The sequence below is a fragment of the Cryptomeria japonica genome, chromosome 5 (genome assembly GCF_030272615.1).
Source record: "Cryptomeria japonica chromosome 5, Sugi_1.0, whole genome shotgun sequence".
NCBI classification, from domain to species: domain Eukaryota; kingdom Viridiplantae; phylum Streptophyta; class Pinopsida; order Cupressales; family Cupressaceae; genus Cryptomeria; species Cryptomeria japonica.
This window is the reverse complement of record NC_081409.1, coordinates 914,442,914-914,455,697: the sequence shown is the minus strand read 5'-3', so window position 1 is coordinate 914,455,697 and position 12,784 is coordinate 914,442,914. Positions and strand designations below refer to the sequence as shown.

The window sequence follows — 12,784 nt, the reverse complement described above, 5'->3', positions numbered from 1 at the left end:
CATTCCTAGGCATTATTGAGGGCAAAACACTTATTTGGAGTGAAGAAATATGAAAATGAAGTTAGGATTTGAGCATAAGGAAGAATTTCGCTCCTGACCCTTCCAAAGGGTCCAGAGCGAAATTCATATTTCCTCTATTTTTCTCTTTAACTTGACCAAGTTTGGAACTTCTAAGGCATGGTTTGGAGGACTTGGACACATATTTGCCTTGGAGAGGAGGTTTGAGGCGATGAAATGATGGAAATCAACTTGGAAGGAGAATTTCGCTCCTGACCCTTCCAAAGGGTCTAGAGCGAAATCCTCAATTTGACCTTCTTTTTTGCCTTAAGCCCTAGGTTGACCTTGTCTTGAGCTAGTTTGATAGTGGATTGCCTTGATTATGGTGAAAGGAGCTTGAAATTGATTATGTTTGAGGAAGAATTGGATGAATGAAGTAGAAAATCAAGCCAAGAATGAGGATTTCGCTCCTGACCCTTCCAAAGGGTCCATAGTGAAAATCCCCATAACTCTCATTTTCTTCCTTGTTTTGGCCAAGTGTTGGTTTCTAAGGCATGTTGGAAGGTGGATTGATATGTTCTTGCCTTGAGAAGTGGTTGAAAGCATTGAAAGATGAAGATTTTGCCTAAAGGATGAATTTCGCTCTTGACCCTTCTAAAGTGTCCAAAGCGAAATTCTTTATAAACCTCATTTGCTTCCCTGCTTAGGCTACAAACCTTGTTCCTTGGGCGAAGAGTGATGTATTTTTGCCTTGCAAAGAAGATTGGAGTTGAAAAGATGAAGAGTCAAGCCTAGAATGCAAATTTCGTTCCTGACCCTTCCAAAGGGTCTAGAGCGAAATTCCTAAAATCTACCTTTTCCTCTCAATTTTATGTCTAGCCAAGTGTGGATCAAGATTGAAGATGTCCTTAGGAATGGCTTTGAGTTACTTATGATCACCAAACGTGAAGTAATTGAGCTAAGACTAGAATTTCGCTCCTGACCCTTCCAAAGGGTCTAAAGTGAAATTCTTGAAGGACACCTATTTTCCCTTGGAGATGGTCAAATCCTTGGTTTTTATGGCATAGATAGGTGTGGAGTGACATGTCCTTTCCTTTTGAGGTGGTTTGGAGTTGAAAGAATAAAGAAATGTGCTCAAAACTAGAATTTCGCTCCTGACCCTTCCAAAGGGTCCAGAGCGAAATTCCCTATAGGTCCTGTCCTTGGCCTAGGTCCAGAGCGAAATTCCTCAAACCACCTATTTTCTCCTTGTGTGAAGCCAAAACATTGATTCCTATGGCGTGGTTGAAGGTAGAGTAATGTATTTTTGCCTTGTAAGATGAATTGAAGTGAAGGAAATGAAGGATCAAGTCTAAAACCCTCTAATTGGCTCATGATGAAGGTCAAGTTGTGGATTCCTAGGCTTTGGTGAAGAGAAAGCTAGCATATGCTTGTCTTGGAAGCATTTTGGAGTGAAGGATTGATGAAATTTGAGCTAAAATGCAAATTTCGCTCTTGACCCTTCCAAAGGGTCCAGAGCAAAATTCTAATAGGGCTTGTCCCTAAGGGTCAAGAGCAAAATTCCAATAGGGCCAGTCCCTGGAGAGGATATTGAGCAAAATTCCATTTTGATGTCTTCTCATTAATGATTTAAGGTGGAAAATGCTATGTTGAAATGAATATGTTATATGTGCTTAATCATCCTTTGGTTTATTTTGCAGATAAAAGAAGATCAAGCCTGGGCAAGGACGACCTATTCCAGTCCATCATTATCAAGAACACTTCAAAGGCATGGAAAACTACATGTGTTCAAGGAGTTGCCAGCTATCTCCAAAACCTTCACTTCGCCACACAAAGGAACCACAAGATGACAAAGAAAGGCTTTGCAAGCACTTCAAAGCAATATGAATTATCAAAGAAGAAGGAAAGCTTGACAGTAAGGAGGCCTCATCAAGCATATGGGAGTCAAGGGGGTACGCTTTTCATCAAAGTACATCAAGGACGAAGGAAGATCAACCAAGTCATAGGCGTTAGACAAGGTGGCATCCCAGTCATCATTCATTCGGTCGGATTGGTCCACCTCAGCAGGACTAGATTCAATGTACCTAATTTATCGGAGGCGGCACAAACTTTGGTGTACCTACCCTTGCTTCCTATTGGTCCACACATTTAAAGTAATTTTCTCATTGGCTAAAAGAGTTTGTTATAAAAAACCCTAATTAGGGTTTCTATCCTTTAATCCTAGCCATTGATTCTAAGTCAATTAGAGCCGTCAATTTGTAAAGGGCTCTCTATATAAAGCCTTGGCTCCTCATTTGTAAAGGTTAATAGTGAGTTAATAGTGAATAGTCAGAGAATAGGAAATGGTTAGAGAGAATAGTCAATAATTAGTAGCATTTTAGAGTAGAGTAGAAAGAGAAGGCAAAGATTGTTGCCAAGACATTGTTGCAAAAGACTTGTAAACTTCATTGAAGAAATGGTGAATTCTATGTGTCGATTCAACAATTTGCATGGTCTCTATACTTCTCAAATTTGATTTCAAGTTATTAGATGAGTGGAAGAAATGTGTATGATCGATGGTGAAATTTGTATATCCATACTACTAGCGGTTTGTTGATTGCAAACTTGCCTTGCGTAGTCAACTGGAATCATTCATGCTTAAGCTTAACTTCAATTATCGCTTCTTCATTGATATGCATCAACTTGACGGTGTCTATGCTTGTAGCGGTGATCTGAACATCATAAAGCTTTCCTTAGAAGATCGCACTAACCTTGTGGAGATGATCCTAGCATGTCAAAGCAAGACTTAGTTAAAGTTTCATCAAAGGTCGTCCATCGATCCTACATTCTTAGTGTTAGAATTAGATCCTTCTCCAACCCTTATCCTTTTTTCCTTTTTTACAATCAAGGATCAGTAAAGACCCACGTTCCAGTGATATCCAAAGCAAATCAGACGCTCGGGTCATCGAATGTAAGTCCCCTTGTGATTCCAGCAAAATCACATCATACCGCGAGAGCTTATCCACATGTAGAGACCCTACATAACAGAACCTTGGAGTTTTTCTGATTGATCCTTCTACGAAATCTTCAGCATTCGGGGAGCTTTATTCAAGAGAGGATAAAATACCTCTGGGTATTTTATTCTGTGTTTGGTCGTGTACAAAAGACACATCAACTGGGGGTAGATGACATTTTTGAGTGTAACTCCAATCGATTTTTGGTAGTTGTAGTTACTTTTTTTATTGCTTATATTGCCTCCTCTTATTTATATGTACTCCACTCACTTTGTAAGTATTATTCATGTGTTGTGAACTGTTGGTTATGCATTTTCTTGTTTATTGCCAATTTGCCATTTCCTTATGAGTATTTGCATGTTCCCTCATTGTTGCAACAATTTCTTTCCCACCATTTATGTTTTTAGATCTTCTGTTGATTACAGTTTAAGTGATTATCCTTGCAACAGGTCTTGATAGTTTCTCATTTTCTGGAGAATCTAACAATTTATATATAGCATGTTTTATTTTGCAACAATTAATCAAATTTGAAGCTGTAAGAGGCGACTTGAAATCTTTAATGGTTGGAGAAAATTTGGAATATTGTTGTTGCATGTTATTTGTAATTTGAATGTATTTTTTTGTTAATTTGGGTGATAAAAGAACTTCAAATGTCTTGATAATCGGATGCATAGAAGCATAAAATGGAAGTAAAATGCAACTAACCACATTTCACCCGGTGCCTCAGCAGTGCTAGGTCAATCCAGCAAGGCTTTAACCTGGTCAAGTCCAGTTTTTATTTTTTATTTTTATTTAAAATGCAGATCATTAAATAGCTCACATTTTTTTCTCCATTTTTTCACGTTTTCCAAAATAATTGCCATTTTAAAGGTTTTGAGTTAGAATTTGCCTTTTTTCCCCCATTTTGAATGTGTATTTTGCACTTAAAGTTTGCCATGTCAATGTAGTGTAAATGTAACGTTACTATGATTGAATGTGAGTGTCTAGTAAATGAATTGGGCACATTGTTGTGAGGATAAGGCTGTCATTATTTTGCCCCCATCCTTGACTGCATCAGCTACCATGTACCAGGTAAAAGAGTTTTTGTTTTTCTCGGAAACTGCAAGAGGTTGGGTTCTGGGCATCAACATAAGCTTAACTGCAGTTAACATAGGAGTGTATATCTTCAAAAATTGGAAAGTGGAAGACAGATTCCTAATGAAGGCAAGTCCTAAATGGATTTTAGCATCTAATTAACAGCAGATTTTTCTTAGGTAAGCAACATAGCATCTAATTAACAGCAGGTTTTCCTTAGGTAAGCAACATAGCAACATAGCTTCGATGGCAATGGTAGGTAATATGGAATCTGGATAATATTATTAATGAAGATGGTATGGGAAATTGTCTTTTGCTATCTAATATTTGTAGAGAGTGGCCAAGGTGGCATTGCTTTAATAACTTTAACCTTCCAGTGGCTGAAGTGTTAAATGCATCGTGTACCTTGAAACATGACAATTGAATTATAGTTTGGGATTAAATTGGTGGAGTTTATGGTGGTTGGCCCCTGTTAGTCCATCAAAAATTTCTATTCCACCAATCTCCATATTTTCCTTGTGTTGAACCCTCTCTGGTCAAGAAAAGGGGCTTAACCTTAGCCCCCTAAAACAGAAGAAATTACTTCTTTTCATTCCTGTACACCCTTTTTGTACAAGACACCCTCTCTTTTTCTTTCAAGAGTAGAGAGAACATGTTTATGTACATTTGATTGGAGCATGTTCTCTTTCAAAAAAGTTGGGCCAATAGCAGTCAACCTCAGAAATTTCATGCAATTTTCTTTGTCTTCTGTTGTTTATCCCTCCAGGATAATATCTCAACTACTATAGGTGTTTCATATTTGAAAGTATGAAAACAAATTCTAGAGGAAAGGAAACTTATTAATCTATGGGTCAGTGGGACTGTAAAAGTACTGATTGGTTAGAATAGATAAGAGGAACAATGGATATGTCTATGGTGGGCTCTAAACCAGGAGTAAAAGAAAAGAGTATTCACCCATAGCAAGGCAAAGCGTTTCAGAATAACTAGCTAAAAGAGTACAAACCAATGTTGATCATTCTTGAGAGAATTTGGGAGCCAACTGATTTACAAACCCAGATTAATAGTTCTAAAGAAGACATTTTATATTCAATTCCCGTGCTTATTTGAATGGTTAAGATCATTTATGGTTTCTAAATGGTGAGTACTTTTGTTATGGCTTTTTAGATGTAGTATGCTATTTGTAACATTTCATTTCAAACTATCAGGTTTTTTTTACTTTGTTTTTTGGTAATGATTTATCAAGAAAACAGTAACAGGTTTCTAGATGATATGCCCTATATCTAGAGTTTATGTTTGTTGGCCTGTATCTAAATAAGCTTGTTTCCCCTCTGATATGCTTGCATTGAAGTTATTCAAGATTCTTGTCAGTTTTATTTGACTTGTTTCCCTTGCCAATGATTAACAGATTTTTAGGCAATTTGCAATGAGCTACAAAGGAGAACTCCAGGTAGATCCATTTGTAGAAATGAGATTTGCTCTAGAAGGGCAAGGTATTCCCCTGCCCAAAGTGGGTAAGGTTACACGAGGAGCAATTGGCTGGTCTCGATATAATCTTTATCGTGATTGGAAGAAATGGTCCACTTCAAATTAATTTGACCAAAGCATGGGTTCTTCTGTACTCTATGGTAGACTGAAGACTCATGTGTTTGTTCTTACGGTAAAGATAATTGGCTACACTACTAAGATCACAAATTATTCTCATAGAATAATGAATATTGTAATTTGGTGATTGGATGTATTTATTCTGGGAAAAGGTTTCTTGTCTGTTAAATAATTAAATCTTGATTCCTTCCCTTTCTTCATACCATTTTGAAATGTAGAGTTCTGTATTCATATGATAAAACTTCGGTTCATTGAAATTCTTGCCTTGGATACATAACAAAGAAGAAAAGAAATCAACTGATAGTATTGGGAAAAATTATGAAGTCTCAATAAAAGAGGATATTATCAGGTGAAAAGGATTCTTGTTGGTTAGAAAGATGAAATATTGATTACTTCCCTTTCTTCATACCATATTGAGCTGTAGAGTTCTGTATTCATGTGATAAAACCTCGATTCATTGAAGTCCATGCCTTAGATACATAACAATAATTAAGAAACAAACTGATAATATTGGAAAAAAACTATAAAATATTAAAATCTAAACCAAAGAGAATTTTATGAACTGCAAATCAGTGAGTGGCACAAATTGTAGTTTTCCAAGGGAAATAGCTATCAGTAGGCTGCATTTGACATTTAATTTGACAAGCTTTTTCCTTGGATTATTTTCTCACAGAACATTACAAACAGAGCTATAGAATGATCTTATAGCTTGAAAACTCCACATTCATTTATTAACGTTGATTATCATATAAGTTAGCAAAGGCACCACATCATATACTCACAGAAATGGATTAATTGGTCAGAAAATATCAATGTTAAACACAAACATCAAGTCAGACGTTTTGAGTTGATTATATTCAACATAACAATATTGCCTGAGCTTGAAATTGACATTTCTTTTCAAAATGATTAATGTTCAATGTTTGCAGCTTGTATTCTAAAGCCATTATTCTCTTCTGTTTGAATCCCTTGGAACAGGATTTTAAGTAATTAGGGGTTATTTATCTTCTAGTTTTTTTTTCCAGATATGACCAAGCTTTTGTAAAGAATCGAAGTAAATCTTATCCTAATGGCTCATTTATAGCACCTTGTCGATACTTTGCATGACGTGGAACAAAAAAATGACAAATTTCAGGGACAATAGGATGAATAACTAGTAATTGAGGAATCAAATCCATATAATGTCTTAGTCCCAGATGTAATTTGTACTGCAGAGTAAAAAAGAAAAGCAAGCATCCAAAGGGAAGAAAGATCCAAATTGGAACCAAACACTGTTAAGTCAAAGTAACTGTGATGGTGCTTTAAGGGGAAATGCTGTAGAAGTGGTTGCATGATTGGCAGAGATTGTCCTAGGAATTGCATTTTTGCCATATCCTTGCTCTTGAAGGAGAGAACCTGCCAAAATTTGTCCATCTTTATATACACCAAATTTGGCTTTAAATTCAAAATGCACTTCTTAGATTTTCGTAGGTTAATAATGTTATTAAAACTTTTTGACCAAGATATATTGAGAATAACCCCTTATTTTCATATTTTACCATATGCGTCCATATTTTTTACTCCTAGATAAATTGGCATAAAAGTTGTAAATGAAAATTATCCCTAAATATATTCATGGGATTTTTACTAGTTCAATATTATAATGAATTGTACATGTACAATTGTCCATAATAAGTAGTTTTAGTTAGATAGGTACAACTACCATCTATTTTTAGCATATAATACTATAATGTGATACTCTCATCTTGAGGATGCACATCATTTTCTCTCAATTTCATTCTTTGATTTTTGCCAAAATTAGTAGTAAAGTTGTATCATGTTGGGAAAGCTTGATTAGTTGGGTACAACATTGCTTGTGCAAAATTTGAAGAATGTTGAGAATAGAGGAGGTTGAAGGGCACAAGGTAGAAAAATAGTGAAAATTTGAATAGAAGCAAGGTTGCATAGAAGTTTTACTAGTCATAGAAAATTGCGAGTTTTGTAGTAAAAAGGGAAATGCTGTCAAAAAAATCGCATGGACATAAGAAATTACAAGTCGTGGCTAGAAATCAATGTCACAAAATTCAAGTTTTGAAGAAACACGTGGGTCATGATCCTAGTCATAGTTTTCTATTTGTAGAGTGATGCCAATAGAAGGTGTAGATTTGTTATTCAATTATCCAAACATGGCCAAGCCAAAAATTGTTGGTTGTTTTCATAGAAGGAATCTCAAAATTTTGAAAGGTCATCTAGAACTGTTGAAGGGCACAATGCATCCAATCCATAAAGTAATCTTCTACATATGTGTAGCGTCGTAAATTGTACGCACTCGCTAGGGTGGTACAATTTCGCACCTAGTTTAGCACCCGCCTTAGTGCATTTTGCATTCTGCATTGCATTTCTCCTTAAGCACTTAATTAATCAAATTAATTAGGTCTAAGGCCCTATTTCATCATTTTCTACATCATAAAGTTGGGCCCTTTCACTAAAGCGTGCCCTTCTCATTTTATTCTTCCAATACACCACTTAATCAAAAACCCTAATTAAGTCCTATTTCGAACTTGGGGGCTTGGTTTCGGGGTCTAAACATCTCGAAATCACCTGTAACTTCGGGATTCTCTCTAAAATCATCATATCCGACGGCCCTGAAAATTTGGTGAAAAGTTGTCGGGACCATGGCGCCCGTGCAACATGGTCCCGGACATTTTTCCTGAAATTTTGGGAGCACGATCCAATCATAAAATAAAGCTTAACCCCAAGAAATTGGCGGGAGATTCAATCTCTAGGTCGGCCAAAATACGAATTTACGACCTAGGGTTTCATACATAAAAGCTCTCTTTCCTCATTTGAAGGGGATGGATTTTTGTTTCTAGGAACTTCATATGCAGCGAAAGAGCAGATCTTTAAGGACTTCAACAATACTCAACATCATTTTATCAAGCATCTATCAAATTCATTCATCCACTTAGGGCTTGGAAGACATTGAAGAACAATAGGAGATTACCGACTGAAGATTGGCTTGTACTCCTCCCTTGAGGGTTGGGTATGATTTCGTATTGTTTTCATGTCTTTGCATAAGCTTTGATACATCATTTATTCATGCTTTAGATCACATTGCATCTTGATTTAGAGCATTTACATTATGATTTACAAGCAATTAGGGTTTACTTTCTAGGTTGCTCTAGTTTGCTTTCTTGCATTTTGGACCTTGCACACACACTAGGTCTGCACACACAATACATTTTACAAAACAACTTGGCTATTCGTGGAGGTGGAAATCACCGAAGCGGGGGTTTGACCAAGGCAAAACCCTATATAGCCGCCCCTCCCCCTTTTCAGATATTATTGCAGGTTTCGGGATTCGGACGACGCCGCGGGACACAGATCCGGAGAGAGAAGGCTGAGACAGAACCCTGTGTGAAGTTGCAGCTCAGAAGACCGGGATAGGGGCGCTGGGCACCCTGGTCTTGCCAGGACAGGGGCGCTGGGCGCCCTGGTCCCTGGGACAGAGGCGCTGGGCGCCCTGGTCCTCCGGACAGATAGCTTTCCGACAACTTTCCGACAGTGTTTCAGGGTGCAGAACAGTGGTTTCCGGTGCAGTTTTCGGGACAGTGGCGCCCGCGCCCCCGTCCCGAGCATTTTCAGTCCGATTTCGACTCCGGGTACATATCTGCATTCTTATTTTATCCTTACACTTACAGCTGTTCATTGTTTAATCTCAATTCTGCAATCTTGTTATTAGTTCATACTTGCATTTTGAGATTAGGGTTTGAACTTGCATTACTTGATCTTACAATTTCAACAAGGGAATAGAAATCCTAATAGATATCCCGTGGCTCTCTCTTTCACCAAAAGAAGTAGCCAATTGTGCGATATCTCTAGGCTCTTTCGTATTCCGTAATGTGTGTCAAAAGGTAGGATTAGGGCATGATTAACCTAGTCTCGCTTTTTCCCCTACACATTTTGGTGAACCCGACGTGAATCTATCATTGCTTCCTCTTGCATTGCATGTGTTAGATCTAGATCTAGATTTAGTGTGTTTTCATTTCATTTCATTAAAAAGAAAAAAAAAAAAGAGAGAGAACTTGTGTTTCTTTGCATTGTGTGTTTAAATTTTATGCAATCTTTTCAAAATGTCAGATTTTTATTTGCAAAATGTTCATGCTTTTGATGATTATTATGAGTATAGCCAAGATGAATTAGATGAAGCTTTAGATGAGTTTTAAACCCTAAGGATGCTAAACCTTCATTTTACCAAAAACTCATAAACCTTGTTACTATGCCATTTAGGTGTGATGAGAAAGATAAGTCGAATGATTCCTCTCAAGGATACATTCCTATCCACTCTTCCCTTGAATCTAGTAACATGGTTGTTTTCAATAATCCCCTCTATGAGGAGATGTCTCCTTTTGAATCAAAAGACAAACCTTTTAATCGATATGATCATGCTTTGTTGGATGATGCTCTTGATGACTTTGTGGCTTTGTCGAAACCTTTAAACAAAAACAAGACCTCTAAATTGGTTAACATGATAAATTTGAATGAATATAACAAACCTCTCTTTGAAGTCCAAGGTGCTTATCCTTCTCCCACTTTTCAAATTCCTAAGACTCCTCTCCTTACTGTCCAAGGGAGGTATGATCATGATTCCTTTTGTACTCCGAATAAACCAATCATCACCGTACAAGGAAGAAAACCTATAAGTCCTTACAATTATGCTAAGCAAATAACTAGAGAGAGTTATCATGCGGTTGCCCATACCTATCATACCAGAAATAATAGGCAACCTAATCCTCCTCCTGTTATTCCAGTCTCTCTTCCTAATCCTCAACCAATTCTCCCTCAAGCTCCCCGTATTTCGCAAGTTATGGGTAAGGAATATGATCTCATAGAACAACTCAAAGCTACCCCTGCTAAGATATCCCTTTGGGATTTGATTCAAACTTCTTCCGCTTATCATGGAATGTTACAAGATGCCTTGAAAGATTTGAATGTTCCTCCACCGAATACATCTAGTAATATAGCATCTTTTGTTAACTCCGTGATGAATCCTAAACCTCAAATTGTGTTTACGCAAGATGAGTTGCCTACTGGTGAAGTCCAACAACAATATGATCCCTTGATGATTGTGGTTGTCATGAAAGACACTGCTATAAGACGAACACTAGTAGATAATGGCTCTGGCCTTAATGTGTGTAGCATCAATCTATTGCATAAGATGAATGTGGATACATCTCTTATGGAGCCTGACTCTCGTTCCATTCGTGGCTTTGATAATGTGGCTAAGACTTCATTGGGTATCATTACCTTACCTCTCACAGTAGGACCTGTTACTTTGCCTACTCCTATCCATGTTATGCCAGGAAATTTAACATACAACTTGTTATTAGGGAGGCCTTGGATTCACAGCATGCAAGCTGTCCCCTCTACATTGCATAGACAAGTTAAATTCATTTATAACAATAAGACATATACTTTGATGGGAGATACTAATTTTCAAGCTTGTCTACAAACATCTAATTCCAGAGGAGATTCTTCTAAGCCATCCTCGTCTAGTGATGACTCTTTAAACAAGAAACCTATCGATGAGTCTTCGCTTTCCGATGATCAAAATCCTTTGGATGAATTCGGATCTTCTGAAGAAAATCCTTCTCGACTTGAAACTACACATAAAAAGGATTTTGATCCTGAGAAGGTTCTCGCAGAAGATGATTGGGGATCTCTTGATTTTAATCCAACCTTTGTGGGTGAATATAAGATTCCTTCTAGAGAACTTAAAGTTGAAAAGAAGGAAGAAGCTGAAAATCACAAAGTTGAAAAGAAAGAAGAAACTAAAAAACAATCAACCCTACCTGAAGCTATGAGTAATAATTTTGTGGCCGCTTCTCAAACTTCCTCTTCTCACATCTATAACTATGAAGAGTTTGATTCTTTGTCTTATGAAAAACCACCTTCTCTTCCTGAAATGGCTGATCGCTATGGTCGTGGTTTTCGCATTTTTGCTAAGCATGGGTATCATGGAAAAGGTTGTGGTGCTAATGAACAAGGGATTAGAGTTCCTCTAGAGACTAATTTTCAACATTATGCCTTTGGACTTGGTTATAATCCCTGCAGACGTACTAAAGCCTCTAAAAGACCATGCATTAGTGTTAATGCTATCTCTACATCTTTATCAATACAACACCCTGAGTATATTGATGAGGATTCTTCGGGTGATTGTGCTCTGGATATCTTCCCTACCGACGATGCTTTAGCTGAGTTCTTGGGAGCCTATGACACTCTTCCTCGTTATCATCACAATAGGGGACTCCCTTATTGTTTGAACACTGAAGCCTATTTTGGAAAAGAGATTGATAATGACGAGATTGTGAAAGAATTCCCTCAGTTAAAGGATACTCCTCAACAAAGTAATCTCCTCATAAGTGACACCACTAATGTTAAGATGGATCCTTGCAATAAAGAGAAAGTCATTAAAATTGGAAAATGTTTGGATGAAGAGGAACAAAAACAATATGAAGAACTATTGCATGAATTCCCTGAGATCTTTGCTTGGGCATATTCTGACATGCCTGGTATAGATCCTAAGATCGTTACTCATAATATTGTCTTAGTTCCTGATGCTAAGCCCGTGAAACAAAAGATTCGAAAAATGAATCCTAAGATAGCTCTGCTTGTTAAAGCTGAGATTGAAAAGTTATTGGAGGCTGGATTTATCCGCCCTATTGACTATTCCCCATGGATTTCAAACATTGTCGCTGTGGCTAAACTAGATAACAAAATAAGAATGTGTACCGACTTTCGGGATCTAAATAAGGCCTCTTTAAAAGATGATTTCCCTCTTCCAAACATTGACATGATAGTTGATTCTACGGCAGGACATGCCTTCTTATCCTTCATGGATGGTTTTTCAGGCTACAATCAAATTTTTATTAACCCTCAAGATCAATTCAAAACCGCTTTCACCACTCCTTGGGGTACGTTTTGTTGGATAATGATGCCTTTTGGACTTAAAAACGCCGGTGCAACTTATCAACAAGCGATGACCCTTATCTTTCATGATTATATGCATAAGATTTTGGAGGATTATGTTGATGATATTCTGGCCAAATCTTTTCTTCGCATGGATCATGTTAAAATCC

General features: G+C 37.3%; 1 protein-coding gene across 1 annotated transcript in view; it reads left to right on the top strand.

Annotated features, from left to right (window-relative positions):
- Window positions 1-5,866, top strand: part of LOC131042945 (protein PLASTID REDOX INSENSITIVE 2, chloroplastic) — a 63,681-nt gene extending 57,815 nt beyond the window's left edge. Inside the window, exon 3 of the mRNA XM_057976287.2 lies at window positions 5,470-5,866. Coding sequence (XP_057832270.2) covers window positions 5,470-5,655 — 186 coding nt within the window. The 3' untranslated portion in view covers window positions 5,656-5,866. The remainder of the gene's footprint in view (window positions 1-5,469) is intronic.
- The last annotated feature ends 6,918 nt before the right edge of the window (window positions 5,867-12,784 follow it).